The sequence below is a fragment of the Seriola dumerili genome, unplaced genomic scaffold (assembly GCF_002260705.1).
Source record: "Seriola dumerili isolate Sdu_G_001 unplaced genomic scaffold, Sdu_1.0 BDQW01000290.1, whole genome shotgun sequence".
NCBI classification, from domain to species: Eukaryota; Metazoa; Chordata; class Actinopteri; order Carangiformes; family Carangidae; genus Seriola; species Seriola dumerili.
The window spans coordinates 189,369-204,550 of record NW_019174545.1 but is presented as its reverse complement, the minus strand read 5'-3'; the positions used below and the strand labels follow the sequence as shown (position 1 = coordinate 204,550).

General features: G+C 38.7%; 1 protein-coding gene and 2 pseudogenes across 1 annotated transcript; 1 reads left to right on the top strand and 2 right to left on the bottom strand.

Annotated features, from left to right (window-relative positions):
- LOC111230778 overlaps positions 1–3,439 on the bottom strand; it is a 7,155-nt pseudogene extending 3,716 nt beyond the window's left edge.
- A 54-nt stretch (positions 3,440–3,493) lies between these two features.
- On the top strand, positions 3,494–8,866 carry LOC111230777 (annotated as a pseudogene).
- Positions 8,867–8,894: 28 nt separating this feature from the next.
- Positions 8,895–12,862, bottom strand: LOC111230812 (prosaposin-like). Its single transcript, XM_022757649.1, has 11 exons — positions 12,697–12,862; positions 12,426–12,478; positions 11,952–12,026; positions 11,486–11,608; positions 11,249–11,380; positions 11,070–11,150; positions 10,796–10,976; positions 10,570–10,712; positions 10,141–10,221; positions 9,639–9,749; positions 8,895–9,444 (listed from the first exon to the last, which is right to left on the bottom strand). The coding sequence occupies exons 1-11, from the start codon at positions 12,746–12,748 to the stop codon at positions 9,400–9,402; spliced, it is 1,077 nt and encodes a 358-aa protein (XP_022613370.1). The 5' UTR covers positions 12,749–12,862; the 3' UTR covers positions 8,895–9,399.
- Between the last annotated feature and the right edge of the window lie 2,320 nt (positions 12,863–15,182).

The following is a 15,182-nucleotide window of genomic DNA, read 5'->3' as shown; positions in this document are numbered from 1 at the left end:
TTTCAGCCAAATTGAGAATTGGTTGAAACTGGAGATAATCTGGAGAGCAGACACACTAGTGCATGGGAATGTGTTTCCCCATCTCATACTTCAGTCACATGCAGACTGAGGAATGAAAAGTGAAGCTGGAGAAAGGCGATTGACCAATTTAAGGGGAGTGTCTCTGTTTCCACCAATAGCATGACAGAGGCCCCACTCCTCCTTGATAAGGTCTTTGCATACACACTGGAGGTTCAGCCTGCCATGTTGGTCTGAGGATATAGTTGCATGTTTTCATGGCATGTTATGAAAACACAGTGAATTAATCTCCAACTATAGAGGGATTCAACTGTGTTTGTCCAAATGCTCATGCCGACTGTTTTTTTCCCACGATGGAAATGGTGTCGAACTTTTAGCTTATAAAAACTCTTTAATTGGTTCTGGGAGAAGGAAATAATGGGCTTGCTACCAAAACAGGCCACCATCAGCCAGGAAAAAACTAATGTTGCACGGCTTTTTTGAAGTCGCAAGATGGCAATTTTACTCATACATTTGTGAGCAGCACTGCAAACTTGTAAAATCTAAACCTCTGGGATTGGGCTTCACTATGCAAAAGCTTCAGCCCACCTTACAAGACAAAAGAAGTGACATCTTGTCCTACAAAGTCAAGAACTACTCATTGTCAGATAAGCAGCACTCCAGTTTTATCCACCAGTGAACCCTGCACTGCCAAATGAATTTGGGGGGGGGGGGGAAGTTATGCCTTTATTAAGTAGCTGACAGTAGAGAAAATGACAGGAAGTGGGGGGAGAGAGAAATGGGGACTGACTTGCAACAATCGGTTTGCAAGTAGTACGTTAGACCTGGGACCACCTCTTAAGTTCATCAGAGCACCTCAGATCTCCAGTGTTACCTTAAAATTTTAAGTACAAAATAAAATATGAAATACCTGAACGTTCATATTCCACAAACGATATGTGATTTTTTTTTTTACAATGACAAGTAACATTGTCTTTGGTATAGAAATGACACTATACAGTCTTGTTTTTACAGATAAAGTGCACTGCTTTACTGTGCATCTAAATGGTTAAAATATCACTTGACATTTTATAAGACAGCAGCTGAAGCTCATGTTAGGTAGCAGCAGACAGGAATGCAGAGTTGAAAAATTATCTCATACTGCCACCTGCTGAAAAACATGGTGTGAAACACCTCCATCAATCAGCTGAAGCTTGATATATTATATGTATTTCTGCCTATTTTTCCTTCAGATTTAAGTTTGTCACAGAGCATCAAGAGACTAAAAAAAAAAACATCACATTTTATGGCTGTTTCAATTCCATAAAATGCACATCCAGACCACAATGGACAGTAAGAAATTGTTTTTATGTATATGTCATTGTATATGTAAATATACAAGTGTGTCCTCAAAAATTTTTACAGTATCAAAATAAAAGTCTTCCAACAACCAGAAAATAAAATTAGAATATGAAAAACAATGAAACACAGTTGCCACACAAACACATTTATCATGGGCTACATCCACTAAACTCTCCAACTCACTAAAAAACAAAACTGAATTCTCATATTTCTAAAACACAAGATTCGCTGACAGACTGAGAGGATGTTCTGTTCAAAAGAATTTACAAAAAAGTTTAAATCTTCCTTATAAAAACTAGATTTTTGTAACACAAGAAACACAGGGGGTGTTCAATGAGGAGGAAGTTAACAAGAGCTCTGGCCAGAGAGTACCTGCACCTTTCTGAATTTAACTGTTTCAACAAACAACATAAAACTTTATAGGTCCAAGTCAACTCTAAACGTGTTATGAGACAGGATATGAAGGTATCAGTACAAAGTGAGTAAAATGTAGTAAAACATGAACATGACAGTCAACTCCCAACCATACTGTCTTAAAAAACAGAAGACTCGAGCTTGATTGTAGGACAACCACATTGGATCTCTGCTGACATCATTGTACAGGATCCACACTTCCCTCATCATGCCTCCAACACTGTCAACGCGTTTGATGCTTTGGAGGAGCACAGAACTGCGAATGAAATATTATTCCACAGGGCCTTTACCTGTAGGCCCTTTGCCATCACATTCTTGCTTTTGATATCACTCAGCGTTTGTTCTCTTCTTTTGTCCATTTCCTTCCGAATCCGAGCCTCCAGAGCTGATCTCATAGCTGAATCGCTAAGATGTTCTTTTCTGCAACACGTTCCACTACCTTCTTAGGCTTATCACCCTTTAAAAACACAAGGAACATCATAAAATTAAGACCAAACCAAACTAAAGTAGACCAAAGGAACCAAAAAGAAGAATCATTAGACAATTAGGATGTCCAATATACCTTGTGCACGAGGAAGGACGTAATGGTACCAGAGTCCGCCTGGGTAGTCAAAACCAGAAAAGTTCAGTCCCATGGATCTCAGTTCTCTGTGCTACGACCCACTCTCATTTTCCATTCTTCAGCCTCAGCACCAGCCCCTGACTCTGATCATCTGGAAAAGAAAGCACATTACACGTTCTCTTTACTTTATTCAATGGATGTAGTATCATCTGGCGGAAACGTATTGAAAGGACACATCGATCTTACATCTTCGTCCGCGGATGGTACACTTGGATGTTAGGTCGACGGGTCGTTCTAGGGGTTGTGGTGTGTCTCCGCCGCTGAAAGCTCTTTAGCTTGCTTCACCTCTTATCATAGTCATCTCTTGGAGAGCCAGAAAAATCGACATTTAGTTATTTGCTTTTGAAATGTATGTAATTGTAACCACATACTATGGTATTGCTTTCACTGAAATGCATTTTGGTATTTGTAAAATACATTAACTCGTTATAATTGTGAAGCAAGAAATATTGTGTCTAAGTGTTAAGTCCAGAAAATTTGGTGTAAAATTGACTTCATCATCAATATTATCTCTGGAGATCATATTTTAAAAAACATTGTCATGCTGAATGACTTCGCCCTTCGTTGATGGCGCATCTGGTAACAGTCATGGACACAATTAAGCCCTGCGATACTGAAACAAATCGATAATCGTTTATTTGTTTATCCTTTTCTTTTACAATAAGCAGTTGTTTGGGCTCCAATGTCCTAAACCAATGATAACCTTTGGCCTGTACGACCTTTACATATATTTTTCACTTTGGGCATAAAGGCGTATTAATTGAATCATTATGATCATACTGCCCTCCATATGTAACCCTTCATTCAGCATCAGATCAACTTCTATTAAAAAAAGAAAAGTGTAGCTGCAGCTTTACATACTGTAGCTGTATGTCGTGAACTAGCTAGTATGCTATCTGCTAGCATTAGCTAACGGTAGTAAAGGAAATAAACCTAGCCATTCTGGTTCCTCCGGATATGGTGCAGGAAGCCGTGGCTCATATCCAAACGCCCCCCAGGTTTATACTTCAGCTCATGCGCTTCATCGTCTCTCAAAATATCCATTTTGACAGACAAGCTCAAATATGATGACAGTATTTAGGAGCTAATGACGCCTTGATGATTGCAACAAGTCTCAATCAGCAGCACTGACAAAAAAGCTATATGCTAGCTAATGGTTTTTTCCAATCGTGAGAATTCCCGGAGTTTATATAAATATATATATACTATCTAAAAAAAACAACAACATTGGTTTTAAAGATATGATTTTACAAAATGCATCAAAAAATACTAAACGCAACAATAAATACACCAACGTTTAATAAAGGCAGCTTGGTTATGCTGCCAGAAATCAAGAGTAATCAATTCTGGCACCCAACAGCTCAAGGATCGATGTAGCTTCACTGGCGTTGTTTTCGTCCCATTTCTAACTGCGACCGTACAAACACCGCGAGTTTCGCCACGCCCAAGCCGTGTGTGACCCATTCATCTATCCAAATAAAGATTAATATATACATCGTTTTTGAATATATAGATCGCAAGCTCATTGCTGAGCTCGTAGCTCAGAAGAGTAAGGCTGAGGTGGACGGAGGATGACAGCAAGGAGCAGGGTAAGTTTCTATTCACTTTTCGTTAAACGTAATGTCCTACATTTGGTTTAGCCAGTAGCTACAGTGTTATAGCAGACTGGAAGTGTCGTTCGATTCTGCTCACTGTTTGGTCAGCTATACAGAAGCGGCTTCGTTCAATATTTGTTCCATTGTAGGCTTTTAAAACCTGCTTAGTAAGGCCACCGCCCTTCCACACGCACACAGTGTAATCAAAACCATCATCATCTTTGAACTAAATGCTACGTTAAGCTAGATGTTTAGCTAGCTTTCATCCAATATGATGGGAATAATTCTTAACTGACCTCGCACCGTTGTCGTTTTCCCTTTATGTTGCAGTGACAGCCAAAATAGGACGAGGACGTGTAGTAGAAGACCGGGAGAACCGTCACTGCCCTTATCTTGACACGATAAACAGGCAAGATAAAGTTGAATATGCACGGCTAATGTTATTGCTAAATGCTAGTAAGCACTGTCCATCTCTATAAGCCCTGCAGCTGATTCCCAGTTTTTTGTCTGTAAATCTACTAGGAGTGTGCTGACTTTGACTTTGAGAAGCTCCTGCTCCATCTCTCTCTCCCATATCAATGTCTACGCCTGCCTTATTTGTGGGAAATACTTTCAAGGTAGGCGAACTATCTGACATTTTCAACCAGAATAAACACTTTGTTGTCGGAGGACTGATTCACTCATGTATGCTTCCTTGTAGGTAGAGGTCTTAAGTCCCATGCTTACACTCACCAGTGTACAGTTTACCCATCATGTATTCCTCAATCTGCACACTCTCAAGTTTTCTGTCTGCCAGACAACTATGAGATCATTGATTCTTCATAGAAAACATCACTGTAAGTAAAAACCACAAGGTTATTTCCTCATCATGTATTATTATGCTTTTGATTACAAAACTTGGAAAGAATGTTGATAGTTCAGTAATTCAAGCAAACTTAAATTTCACAGGGGAAGAGACTCTCAGGTGGAGAAATGAATAGGTGCAATATTCAATATTATGCTTTGAATTGATATGTTGCAAGTGTGTTCATCTATTACATTAGGATATTAGTTCAATATTGTTTTTTCCTGATGTAAAAGATCACATCACAGCTGAGTCAGACTAAAATGACCTGTTTTCTACCTGAATTCAGTGAACAATAAATGAGTAAACCTGTTTGAAAAAACACATGTACTGACACTCTTGTTTATCAAAAATGTTTATAACGGTGGTTAAAGTTTGTTTTAAAGCACCAGTACTGATACTCTGACAGTGGTGCTCAAAATATTGTATTGTCAATGCTGAGGTTTGTTTTGTCCATATTTCCAGACTTTCTTTTTGTCACATAAATTTGTTGACACTTTCTTTTTCTACAGTATGTGCTAAAGCCAATCTTCACCAAGCAGCACATTGCAGGGCTGGACAAGCAGGGAAAACTGTACCGAGCCTACGATGGTACGACGTACCTGCCAGGCATTGGTAGTCTCAACAATATCAAAGCCAATGACTACGCCAACGTGGTGTTGCAGGTATGAATAACTGCTTCAGTGGACCTTATTTGGACGTAGTCAAAACTTTTTAAGTAATACCAGCTTGTTCATTATGCCTCTTCCAAGGCTTTTCCAATGTTCTTGCGAAACTACTTCCTGGGGAGGAAAACTACAGAGGAATCCGCAGGCCACCGGGGACATCATGTTCCTCTTGGTGCAGAGGTTTGGTGAGTGATGCGCAAACTTGGAACCCAGAAACTTCAAAGGCCACGTGTCTCCTCATGAGATGCTGCAGGCTGTGGTTGCTGTGCAGCAAGAAGAACTTCCAAATTACCAAGCAAGGTAAGATATGTGTGATGCAACAGATATGGCAGTACAAAAAAATAAGAAAATTAAAATCAAATAGGGTTTCACACACATGCTGCCCCTTGGAGAATACTGTGTGTTGTGGTCCTGATTTTTTTTTCTGTTCTTAGGAGATGCTGTGGACTTCATGACGTGGTTCTTGAATGCTCTGCATGGGGCTCTTGGAGGCACAAAAAAAGCCATGTGAGTTGGATGAGAAATACGGTGTTATCACTATCTGTTCACTATGGACATAAACAATGGGTATTTGACAGATTATTGTACATTGTTCAGAGTTGAAGAAAAAACTGGAATACACATTTAATTAGTTGAGTGTGCAACAATGAGACCTAACCTCTGTCTCTAGTCTTTCTTCCATTAAAGCAATCATTACTAAAGCATTTCAAGGCTCCATGCGGATCTTTTCCAAGAAACTTCACACCCCAGATTTAGTAAGTCTGCACTTGTATTTGAACTCATATAACTGACACTTATGATGAACTATATGATTCACGTTTCTAATAATGATGAATTGAATAATTCATATTTTTTAAAACTACTTAAACAAAGTGCTTGACCACAGCTGAAAAACACTTTACTTCTGAGTTTATTTCTTCCGTCAAAATTGAGGCCCAATCAAAACCTAAGCTCAGATATGAGGCAAACCAGAGAGAATATTCTTAATTTTCACATCTCCCTCAAATGTACCTCTCATATGTATGCTATTTTTGTTGAATCCTTTAAAACATAATTTAAAATTTCCACATGGTGTTTTTTTTTTTTTGTTTTCATTTCAGCCTCCAGAGGAGATAGAAGCATTGCTTTGTGACAGAGGTAGCCAGATGTCTGAATCCACCTTCCTGTTTCTGACACTTGACCTCCCACACAGCTCCACTGTACAAGGATGAGAAGGAGCAGCTTATTTATCCGCAGGTCTCTTCTTCAACATCCTGGGCAAGTTCAACGGCAGCCAGCACAGAGAAGGTACAGATTCCCTCGTCTTTACAAAAAATATTTCTGGACAAGGACTGGATTCGTACTGTTTTGACGTCACATCGGACCTAGAGCAAAGTTTTAATTTTTGCAACAGCTTCGTTTAGATGTCAGATTGGCACAGGTATTGATGATGCAAACACACTATCTCTGCTCACTTTTCTGTCTCATTTACATTAAGGAATACAAAACTACAAAGAGAATTTTCTCAAAAGGTTCCAGTTGACCAAACTGCCTCCGTACCTCATTTTTTGCATCAAAAAATTCACCAGAACAACTTCTCTTGTGGAAAAGAACCCGACAATTGTCAACTTCCCTATCACGTAAGTGCTGTACATATCTGTAAGACAAAGTATCTATGCTTTTATTCAGAGTGCCTGATGAAACCATTGAAGTGCATGTTAACAATAGTATAATTGGTTGTTATCATTGTTCAATATAACTCTTTCCTCTCTCTCTCTCTGTGAGTATTTTACCCAGCACAGTTATGATGTTAGCTTTAGTTATAAACTGAGCTAAATAAAAATAAAATAGGCCACTCTTAGTCTTTACATAATGCAGGTTCGTTTCCAATCATAGATGCATTAAAACATTATTAAAAATCTGCAAATGGTTTTTCTTTAAACGTTCTGTAATGATAATGTAAATATGCACTCGTTCGTATTGTCACTTGTTTATTGTATTTGCTTCAATAGGAATGTGGACCTGCGTGAGTACTTGACAGAAGAAGCTCAAGCTACAGAGAAGAGCACAACTTATGACCTCGTCGCCAATGTAGTGCATGATGGGAAACCCACTGAGGGAGCATACAGAATACATGTTCTGCATCATGTAGGCTGCAAGCAGATATTTCTGAAATTGGCCTGATTTGTTGTAGCATTAATCACAAACGCATTAAATTACACTCATGGGTTTAAATGTCATCACTGACCATCTGTTATAATATCTCTTAATCAGGGAACTGGGAAGTGGTATGAGATGCAGGACCTGCAGGTGACCGACATTCTCCCCCAGATGATCACACTATCAGAGGCCTACATCCAGGCAAGTCCTCCCACGCAGTTTTTGTGTGTATGTGCTGGAAAATGTAAATGTTTCAGAGCTCTGGCTGCATACTTTTCCATGCAACATGAAATCATCACCTTTCATCTGATGGCATTCACAGCACAGATGCACGTCTTTCAATTTTTAGAGGCAAATCTTCAGTACAACAGACAGTTATAGTTTCTGATTATGGCATGGACTATCTAGGGTGTATTTAACCTCTGATTGTAGCAGCAATAGTTATAAACTGAGCTAAATAAAAATAAAATAGGCCACTCTTAGTCTTTACATAATGCAGGTTCGTTTCCAATCATAGATGCATTAAAACATTATTAAAAATCTGCAAATGGTTTTTCTTTAAACGTTCTGTAATGATATTAAAACAAAAAAATGTAAGTACATTTTTCTCACTATCAAATAAAAAAACAGGTCATCCCTTCCTGAAGAGCTTCAGACATGATTTAGGTGATTTCAAAGATGCAAGAATAAACTAAGTGGGGAATGAAACCGTGCAATTTCTTGGTAAAAATGATCAGAGGTAATGATACAGAGTTCAGTAGAACGATGTTGTTAGCAGCTTTCAAAAACTTGTTTTAGCCAGGTCTTATTTCATACAAGATCGATCTTTTAAATGATTATAAATTAAAAATGGTAATTGAATCTATCAATTAACCCTACATTTACATAGAGCTCGCTTTGGTAATTGCGTATTTTCTCTCCTAGATCTGGAAGAGACAAGAGACTGATGATGACACAAACAACCACACAGGGGTGTAAGTGAGGCAGGATTTTCTTCAGGGTGAATGGCCAGAAGTGTTGTTGCCATTAGAAAAAAATAAAATAAAAAATGAACTGGGTATTTATGTGATTCAAAATAATGACAAAATATAGAATGAGAGTGGCGAGAGTGGCAAGAGAGCATCAGGACTATATCCAGCAAATAAATGTAAATGTCTCAATGTTTTTTTTCACTGTTTTATCTTTTTACTATGTGGGTGTTTCTAAATAAACAAGCTCCAGGACACACGTTTGGCTGTCTTTTGACTTTTAATGACAAACCTTTGGTTTAATTTCATTTTAGGAGTGTGTATGTGGCAATAAGATAATAGGATAAGCACCTTTGCAATTCAGTTGCAGTAGTCAGTTGTCCAAAATTGTCTTAAGTACATTCTGAGAATTCATCTTATGGCTAACATAGGGACAAAATCTTTTTTTCCCCCCACTTTTTACATTCATAATGGCATCATACATGTTGTAATATACAGAATAACACTTCACAAAACTGGAACCTGCTACAGAAACTGATGCTTAAGACTGAATCCCAGCCCCAGTCTTGTGACACATCACTTCATGACTTCATGCAAATCACAATATTTCATTATTTACTATTTATGTCTGACTGAATTAGCATATGAGATGAATAACTTCCCCAAAAGTAAAACAAAAATGTTCAGTGCATTACATTTAGAAAACATTTAAAACTGTTGATAAGTGTAATAATTTGTAAAAAAGAAAGGGGTTCTTTGTGTGCACATATCTTTACAGCTGCAGTTTGGTTCACTCATTATTCTTCCACATGTATTTCTCACAGAAGGCCTGGTTCTGCAGAGAGAAAATACACAGAAATAGGATGTGAAAAAAAACCTGAAATTATTCACAAAATCAGATTATGGGCAAACGAATGAAGTAAAAAACATGCGTGCAACATGTTGAACATGTAATTTTCAGATGATGGGTCTGACCTGTTTGTCACTTTTATCAGCTTAATTAGCAATAATTGTTTGCCTTTAACTTACACCACACTTCTGAGCAGTTTCTCTGTCTTTGCACCAGTAGCTTGGTCCCCAAGTACAACGATTCTTTCCCAGCGGCTCCAACTTCCTCGAGGCAACGCACAGATCAGCTCTCTGCAGGACAGACAGGACAAAAGATCCTCAGAATTTGAACCAGAGCAAAGAATGATATGTGCACAGGAACATTCAATTGGCTACGTTGTCTTCATGATTTGTTGCGTGTTTGTAAATTATGCTCGTGAATCAACTAATTATATATTTTTAGTCACCAGAGGAAGTGTGCTGCTTTAAGTGATGGTACAGTTCACGTCTGCCAGTGCCCTAAATTCACCCATGGTGAAGGTGTCTCTTGTTAATATGTGGAAGTAGATTAAATTACTGCAGACAAATCCTCTTGTGGATCCGTAATACTGGATAAAGACTTTAGGATATAAAGATTTCCTTTTTGTTTCTCCCTTTAGATAGACCATTGTACTTTTGACTTTTTTTAAAAGCTTATTCTTACTTCACAAGCATGTGGAACATCCATCTGGTTTCCCAAAACCTTCTGCATTCGGGAGCCATAGATTTTAGTGAAAGCCTCACACTGAAAAGAGAATGAGAGTTACTTAACAATTTTTCATACGATTTTTTCTTCTTAATCTAACCGATTAGAAACTGCTTTAATTCCTTTACTGAACACTTGAATTTAAGGTTAGGTTTAGGTTTATTCAAGGCAATAAACTATAAAAGAATATAGTAACAGGACATGGAGAGGTGTAAGGTATAATCAGCTGAGTAACTGTAAACATGTGTCCACAAGACACATTTTCTGTGTGGACACAGACAAAACATGTTGGTTGGCTTAAACCTGAATATTTTTAAAAGGTACAGTGATTTGTGAAGGATTTTGTTAGTTGGAGTGCTTAGTGTTAGTATGAAGTGAGGGTCAGACCTTAGGGATGGCGTTGGGGTGATGGACACACACAGACTGAAGAAAAGAGGAAGTCTGGGGTTCGGTGGAGTTATTACCCAGGTGCAGTCGGCTCAGCACCACCAGCGTGCGGCACGACTCACAGTCCGAGGGGAAGAGCACCTCTGGGAAATCAGTAGAGCGTTAACTTGGCATGGATCATAGACAAATGCTGACCAAATTGACTCATGATGAACGTGTGACTGACCTGGAACAGGCTCCTCGAACAAACAGAGGTGCAGTAGAGTACATATTGTGTGAGGCGCAGCGGACGATAAGAGGAATTCGACAATCTGTACGCCGTATTTGTCGACGAAATCATCACATCGGTCCTTATAGCTCTTAGGTACAAGATTGCAGATCTCTCCCATGAGCTTCATTAAAGCATCCTGCAGGGCAAGACAGAGAAGATAGTGACACTTACATGATGTGATGTGTGGTGTGCGTCAAGCAATACACTGACACGAAAAAAAGGAAGTCACCTCAGTCATGTTTTTGGGCAACAGGGTCTCCAGTTTCTTCATGATAAACAAACACAGGGTGCAAACTGGATTGAACTGCTCCTAGAGAAGAGAATAGCTGATAAGAGGACCACGTATAATATAAATGAAAAAGTTTCACTTCAAGTTTCATTTTATATTCCACTTCTGCTTTCTCATACTGATGGCCTGATGAAGGTGCCGAGTGCAGAACTGGATAAGACTTCATCAGTAGCATGCTGGGGAAGTTTCAGCAGTTGTTTCTCCTTGTGGACAGCACAGAGTCCAAAAACCATACAGGTCTCACCTGGTTTCTACAAAACACATATGGTCTGATTTTACACGTCATCTCTGAAGGCCATAGTGTTTATTGTTTTAACATGTGTCGAAAAAGAAGCGTAAATAGAAGCTAAACTCACCAGGTGACCAGGTGTTTGCTGCAGGACTTTGGGCAGATACGTCTTCACTTGTGAATCACACTCTGATGCCTGTTCTCTTGGGAGGTGCAGGCAGAGAGCATGCAAGGTTTCATACACAGTCTCCTGCAAAGGCACAGGGGTTAGTGGATTGTCTATGCTGTGGTAAAGATGCTGGGTGTCTTAAATGTATTTTTCTACACAAATAGACACCAACTTTACCCATTTTTATTTGTCTGCAGAAGTGCAAGGTGAGCACTTGCAAAATAGCTTGACAAACCTAAACTTTTGTTAAGAAAATCACATGTAAATATTGGAATTTTAGTTTTCTTTTTAAGATATTATGTATCCCAGCTGCTGGGTGTGGCTGCCAGTTTTTGTTTCAACCAATTCCTCAAATCTATGTGGTCAGTAAGTGAAGTGAAAGTAAATTGAAACTGCGCAATGAGTGGATCACAGAGATACTCACTTTAGTATCCCTGGTTGAAATCATGTTGGCGGACAGCTGGATGATCTGGCTGCATTCTGAACAGATGTCCAGTGTCTAAGGAGGAGCCACAGTCAGATAATTTTTTAGGCCTGACTACAACACAACTCAATTTAAACATAAAGCATGACTTGTCAGGGTTTTCCCGCACTGTGTGCACTTTTTAAAGAGTAGGGTAAGGAAACATCCAATGAATGTAGGTGGCAAAAACATCATCTCTAATTGATTGATAAATGCACTAACTTTTTTTTTCTTTTTCTTTTGCTATTTTAAACAAACATAACTTACATGTGCAAAAAGAGGATGTGAATGAGAATGTGACTGTTTTAATAATGACAGCTAAGTGTTAATATAAGTATAGTGGGTTTATGTATTATTTTGAAATAAATATTAGTTCCATATATTCGGTTGATTTGACAAAACAGTGATAATATAGGAAATAAAAGTCAGGATTACCAGAGTTTTCTGTTTGATGAATGACAAAGGGTCTATGATCAACCTGGAGTCTCCTATAAACCACAAGACAGAAAGGGAGAATGATACACACAGTAAAAATTTAAACGGTACAACATTTAAGTATTTTAGTATCAGTCAGAATAGCCTATGTCTGCATCCTTTGTGCAGTAATTCAATGTTATCATATATCCCACAATAGCAGCCGGCTACATGACAACAGAATTAATGGCGACCGTCAGGTGACAGTAAGGCAGACATTTCTTCATCTTACCGGGACACAGAGAAACCGCGAGGAGCACCAGCACAAACCCAGATGCAGACATGGTGTGAGCGAGCACGAGACTATAGGAAGAGCAGATGATTTAGGTTATAATAACATCAGTGCGGCTGTTTGGGTCGCAGCGGAAATACAGATTGGTCGTGTCACCCAATCAGAACAGTAAATGTTACGCGCAGTCGCTGTGGAGTAGATGATTTAAACACGTACACACACACACACACACACACACACACACACACACACACACACACACACACACACACACACACACACACACACACACACACACGGGCCCTGTAGGCTATATGTAGATAAAACTCCTTGCAGCATATACCTGGAGTTTGGTAGGACCTATACTGTATGTCTTAACCATACATTGTTTATATATGGTTTAGTAGATAGATAGATAGATAGATAGATAAATAGACAGATAGATAGATATACACTTTATTTATCACCTAGGGGAGAATCAGTTTATTTATTTCTTGTTCATTTACTCTGTGGTCTAAGCAATGGGGAATATTCCTGAATTTGTTTGTAATTCTTTTACTGAAATGAAGTCCGCAACACGTATTTGAAAAAAACAAAAACAAAACAAAAACAGTCTACTTAAGGCTTCTGAAGTGACCAATAGATGGCAGCAGAGCAAAAGAAATATACAGGGCTACACATGCTCGGACTGGAAAATGGGGTTAGAAAAAAAAAGAAAAAAAAAAGATAAAAAAATCCAAAATCCAGAAATTATAAACACATGATAAAATGAAAAATGTGCATATAGTCCTTGGATTTGCTAGAGGATGTATCTAAGTGACAGGTCATTCACCTCTGCCAGCTGGGCCCTCTCAGCATAATTGGTGGTGTGACCTATCATTACTGTGTCATCAGGCAGTGTGACGATGAAGTTGGAGCTATTTGTACAGAGTGTAACAGGGAGATAAAGACACAACCATTCATCAATCAATGAGTTACCTAATGTGTATTTCTAACAGTTTTGTATTTTCTTTATAGATTAATCCTCAGTTTTGTGGTACGTTTTGTCTGCAGAGCTTCCTATTTATTTGGGCCTACAAGTGTAGGGTTAGGATTATTTCCCACGTGTACTGTCTTGCATGAGAAGCCATAGGTGGGGTTGTATTTGATAACAATGCAGACTTTAAAATTCCCTTTGTCATTAAGATCAAGAGTGACTGAAAGCCACTTTATTAGTGAGTATGCAGCTCTCTTTTCTCCGTGTTGGATGCATATACTAAAATAAGAATAAGACAATAACATAAAGTCCATCAGTTTTACAATTCCTGGAGGATTGTGTTGTTGCAGCCGATGGCATAATGTTATAAAACCAGAAAATATTACGCAATTGAACACTATAAGCGTGTGAAAGCGACAACCTTTATCCTTTTCTCTGTTATGTAATAGTTTCCATGCCGTGCTTATATGTTGTTGCACTGCATTGTATTTAAGGTTGTCTCTGTCTCTGTAACTATAGGCTTACGCTAACTGCTCATTATGAGTGAATCAAACCTTGATGTATTATGGTCTGTATTGTGTTGTCTCACCTGATATGTCTCTTCTCACTTACAGTGCATTCGGAAAGTATTTAGACTCCTACGATTCTGTTATGTTGCAACCTTATACTAAAAAAAAAAATCCCAATTTCCCTCATCAGTGTTCACTCAATACCCCATAGGGACAAAGTAAAAACAGAATTTTTGAAATCTTTGGGGAATTTATTAAAAAGGAAACTTGACATTCACATTGACACAAGTATTCCAACCCTTTGCTTTGACACTTGAAATTTAGCTCAGGTGACTCCCATTTCTCTTGATCATCTTTAAGATGTTTCTGCACCTTGATTGGAGTCCACCTGTGGTAAATTCAGCTGATTGGACATGATTTGGAAAGGCACAAACATGCCTGTATAAGGTCTCATAGCTGACAAGACATATCAGAGCAAAAACCAGACCATGAGGTCAAAGGAACTGCCTGCACAGCTCAGAGACAGGATGGTGTTGAGGCCCAGGTTTGTGAAGGCTACAAAAACATTTCTGCTGTATTGAAGGTTCCCAAGAGCATAGTGGCCTCCATAGTTCTTAAGCAGAAGAACTGTGGAACAACCATAACTCTTTCTACAGCTGGCTGCTCGGCCAAACTGAGCGATCGGGGGAGATGGGTCTTGGTAAGAGAGATGACCAAGAACGTGATGGTCACTCTGGCTGAGCTTCAGAGATTGTATGAAGGAATGGGAAACGCACGCTCTCTCGCTCAAACTGTTCAAACCTGTTGCACTCGTCTCGCAGCGTTGACTTCTTACCCTTGGCTTGAAAATTTAGTGGTGACAAGATTTAAAAAAAAAAAAGAAAAATAAAATAAATAAATAAATAGCATGAGTGTATGTAATGTATTTAACTGGGCCAGTGTCATTACATGGATTTACTTAGATGTGGCCATACAGGTTAATCTGCACTTGTTTGCTCACA

What these genes read in the sequence shown, in the direction of transcription:
- LOC111230812 (XM_022757649.1), bottom strand. Translation starts at nt 12,748, where the DNA reads ATGTCTGCATCTGGGTTTGTGCTGGTGCTCCTCGCGGTTTCTCTGTGT. An exon ending in TTTCAACCAGGGATACTAAA is followed by an intron (nt 11,609 to 11,951) that starts GTGAGTATCTCT and finishes GTGCCTTTGCAG; the next exon opens with GAGACTGTGTATGAAACCTT. An exon ending in GTTCGAGGAGCCTGTTCCAG is followed by an intron (nt 10,713 to 10,795) that starts GTCAGTCACACG and finishes CTGATTTCCCAG; the next exon opens with AGGTGCTCTTCCCCTCGGAC.